Here is a 4,025-nt window from a genome sequence, read left to right on the forward strand (position 1 = left end):
AAATTCATCTCATATAAAGACCTTGTTGTAATACACAGAACATCGCTAGCAATGATTTATGATGAATGATTGATGGGCAGCCGTGGCCTACTGGTTAGCGCATCGGACTTGTAACCAGAGGGTTGCCGGTTCGAACCCCGACCAGTAGGCACGGCTGAAGTGCCCTTGAGCAAGGCACCTAACCCCTCACTGCTCCCCGAGCGCCGCTGTTGTTGCAGGCAGCTCACAGCGCCGGGATTAGTGTGTGCTTCACCTCACTGTGTGTTCACTGTGTGCTGAGTATGTTTCACTAATTCATGGATTGGGATAAATGTAGAGACCAAATTTCCCTCACAGGATCAAAAGAGTATATATACTTATACTTATTTAGCAATAGCAGCAACAGCAAGCCGAGGCTAACTCCTCTGCTCAGCTAGCCCAAGCTAACTCCTCATCTCAGCTAGCCCAAGCTAACTCCTCCTCAAGCTAACTAGCCCAAGCTAACTCCTCCCCAAGCTAACTCCTCCGCTCAGCTAGCCCAAGCTAACTCCTCATCTCAGCTAGCCCAAGCTAACTCCTCATCTCAGCTAGCCCAAGCTAACTCCTCCTCAAGCTAACTAGCCCAAGCTAACTCTTCCCCAAGCTAACTCCTCCGCTCAGCTAGCCCAAGCTAACTCCTCCGCTCAGCTAGCCCAAGCTAACTCCTCCGCTCAGCTAGCCCAAGCTAACTCCTCCGCTCAGCTAGCCCAAGCTAACTCCTCCGCTCAGCTAGCCCAAGCTAACTCCTCCGCTCCACTTTATACAGATGAGGCTGGCTCTCAAACAGTAAGCCCAAGCTAACTCCTCCGCTCCACATTACAGATGAGGCTGGCTCTTTGAAACAGCAAGTGAAAGGAACGGATGCAGTAGCTAGTTAGCAGCTAGCTGTGTGTCCAGTTTTATAGATCAGTAAGGATGTTGGAAGGGTCATCTGGAGCCGCAGGTAACCCCGAACCCTCACTGTAGCCCTCTGAGAAACACTCCAGACCCAGCATGAGCCTCCGGTTAGCATTAGCGATGGGCTGGCCATTAGCGGTGGGCTGTCTGTGTGTCTGTGTGTGTGTGTGTGTGTGTGTTTGTGTGTGTGTGTGTCTGTACGTGTGTACGTACGTTTGTGTGAATTACTGCGTGTGTGTGGGTGTGTGTGTGTGTGCATTACTGCGCGTCTGCGCGTGTGTGTGTGTGTGTGTGTGTGTGCGCGTGTGTGTGCGCGTGTGTCTGTGTGTGAGTGTGAGTGTGTGTGTGTGTGTGTGTGTGTGTGTGTGTGTGTGTGTCTGTGTGAGTGTGAGTGTGTGTGTGTGTGTGTGTGTACCTGCATGAGCTCCTGCTTCTCCTTCTCCCCAGTGCTGATGGCCTCCCTGATGCTCTTCACCTCCCTCAGTATAGCCTGCGCCTCCTGCGGCTCCAACCCATACGCCCTGCTGCTGCTGGACACCTTGTGGTTGATCCTGGTGGGGGGGGAGGGAGAGAACAGGGAGAGGGGGAGAGGGAGAGAGGGAGGAGGAGAGAGAGAAAGAAAGAGAGAGAGAGGGAGAGAAGGAAAGAACAGGAAGGGAGCAGAGGTTAGAGCATTCTTAATGCCAACTCAACTCCATAAACCAGAAACATGGCCGGACAGAGTGTTACCATAGTTACAGTACCACAATCCTTTAACCCAACTAGTAGCCCTGAGTGCTCTTTACGAGTCCAATAGTTACCATAGTTACTGAAATGCTTTAACCCAACTAGTAGCCCTGAGTGCTCTTTACGAGTCCAATAGTTACCATAGTTACTGAAATGCTTTAACCCAACTAGTAGCCCTGAGTGCTCTTTACGAATTTGAACCCGAGTCCAACAGTCACCATAGTTACCACAACTCTTAGTAGCCCTGAGTGCTCTTTTGATGCATCTACACACACTCAGACACAAGGCTCAAAACCAGCCCCCCTCTGGCAACACACTGCCTGAAGGTGTGCACTCTCAAACACTCACACCTGCCTCATCACGCTAAGGTATCAAAAAAACATTCATCTATCTACACCTACCTGAAAAGCAACATTTATTTGAAGTATTTAAAGTATTTATTTTCAATATGAAACAAAAATACAGATATGATTAGAAATGCATTGCTACTGAAAGCCTTGTATAAAATACACCCTTTCTGAATGCAGTGCTTCCCTGGGATTCAGAAAACCCCATGGGAGTTACTGCAGCCAGGTGAGCAGGTGAACAGGTGAGCAGGTGAGCAGGTGAACAGGTGAGCAGGTGAACAGGTGAGCAGGTGAACAGGTGAACGGGTGAGCAGGTGAACAGGTGAGCAGGTGAGCAGGTGAGCAGGTGAGCGGGTGAGCAGGTGAACGGGTGAGCAGGTGAACAGGTGAACAGGTGAGGATGTCGGTGCCCATGTGATGCTGACGTGAGGAATGAGGTCATGTGTGTGTGTACTGTCTGTGCTCTGCAGAAATACCTGCTCTCATAAAAAAAACGACTCTAACACACAACTCTGACCTGACAGAGTGTGTGTGTGTGTACGTGTATGTGTGTACGTGTTTATGTGTGTACGTCATATGCGGTCAGTGAGGTGTATGATGTGTGTGTGTGTCATGTGTGGTCAGTGAGGTGTCTGGTGTGTAGTGCACAGGCCTCTATTAGGGCGGTTTACAGACCACAACACAAACACAGCTGACGTACAGAGGTTGTTATCAAACACCTTTCATCACACATCAAACGGCTGCCTTCGGCCACGGGCTCCATCAGAGTTAATATTTACTGATCTATTAAAGGTTTGACTGTTGCTTATCGCACTAATACAGTTCCGTCGGGGCGGAAGGACAACAACATAAAACTGGCATATCTGCATTTCATCAAAACAGCACACCGGTTTCACTGAGAGAACACACACACACACACACCTGAGGACATATCTGTCAAGGCACCCTTTTTTTAAACCAACATTCATAAACAGCAAAAATATTAATAAATAGCCTTTAATACTGATCTGAGACCAGCTACTGTGTATCAGATATACTGGCTACAGTAAGCAGTTTGGCCTTTAATACTGATCTGAGACCAGCTACTGTGTAACAGTTATACTGGCTACAGTAAGCAGTTTGGCCTTTAATACTGATCTGAGACCAGCTACTGTGTAACAGTTATACTGGCTACAGTAAGCAGCATGTTTGGCCTTTAATACTGATCTGAGACCTGCTACTGTGTATCAGTTATACTGGCTACAGCAGGGGTGGGCAAACTGCGGCCCGCGGGCCGGATCCGGCCCGCCAAGCACTTTTATCCGGCCCGCCGAGCATTTCACTTAGTTATCGGGCTGCTCGCTATTTTTTTCCTGCGATAGAGACGACGTTGGTTAGCTTTACTGCAAACTGCTTTTCACTCTCCTTAGATAACGTTTACAATGTCAATGTCAAAACATCATGTTAAATAGAGATAACATCATGTTAAACTAAGTTAACTCTTAGTTATCTCCTTTGCAGCAGATCTAACGTGAACATTATGTGATCCATTTAATTGGGAACGCGTCTGCACTCACGAGAGGGAGAGAGAGCCGCAGGTTCCAGCTGGCTTGTCATTGTTGATAATTGATATCTCCTTCTTATAAGAAACTTTTAAAAGGAAATCATGAAGGCAACAGTAGTTCCCACTACTGACCATTTAAAAACTGTGAGAGGGCCCAGCCGTAGGTACAGCACTAGCCATAGCGGAGCAGGCAGAAGATCTTTGAGAAATAAACGTGAATTAAAGCGACTGTCTTAAAGCGACAATGCACAATTTATACATTTGTTAAACAGCATAAAATTAGCAGTATTTTAAAGCAATTAATATTTGAAAACAAATACTTTTCATACTAAATTATAGGCTATAGAAAATGTATTTTTTTATGCGTGTGCCGTTGGGGGGGTGTTGTGCGGCCCGCCGGCCAATTTTCAAAACCCAATGTGGCCCTTGAGCCAAAAAGTTTGCCCACCCCTGGGCTACAGTAAGCAGCATGTTTGGCCTTTAATACTGATCAC

The 4,025-nt window shown here is 47.5% G+C and overlaps 1 protein-coding gene across 1 annotated transcript in view; it reads right to left on the reverse strand.

Annotated features, from left to right (window-relative positions):
• wwc1 (WW and C2 domain containing 1) overlaps window positions 1-1,466 on the reverse strand; it is a gene marked incomplete at both ends in the record, with an annotated part of 37,059 nt that extends 35,593 nt beyond the window's left edge. Inside the window, 1 exon segment of the mRNA XM_076273610.1 lies at window positions 1,331-1,466. Within this exon segment, the coding sequence (XP_076129725.1) occupies window positions 1,331-1,466 (136 nt within the window).
• Between the last annotated feature and the right edge of the window lie 2,559 nt (window positions 1,467-4,025).

Source organism: Alosa pseudoharengus, unplaced genomic scaffold (assembly GCF_046254945.1).
Source record: "Alosa pseudoharengus isolate Yale_2024_CS ecotype anadromous, Long Island Sound unplaced genomic scaffold, YU_APseudo_1.1 YU_APseudo_1.1_scf_8, whole genome shotgun sequence".
Lineage (NCBI taxonomy): Eukaryota > Metazoa > Chordata > Actinopteri > Clupeiformes > Clupeidae > Alosa > Alosa pseudoharengus.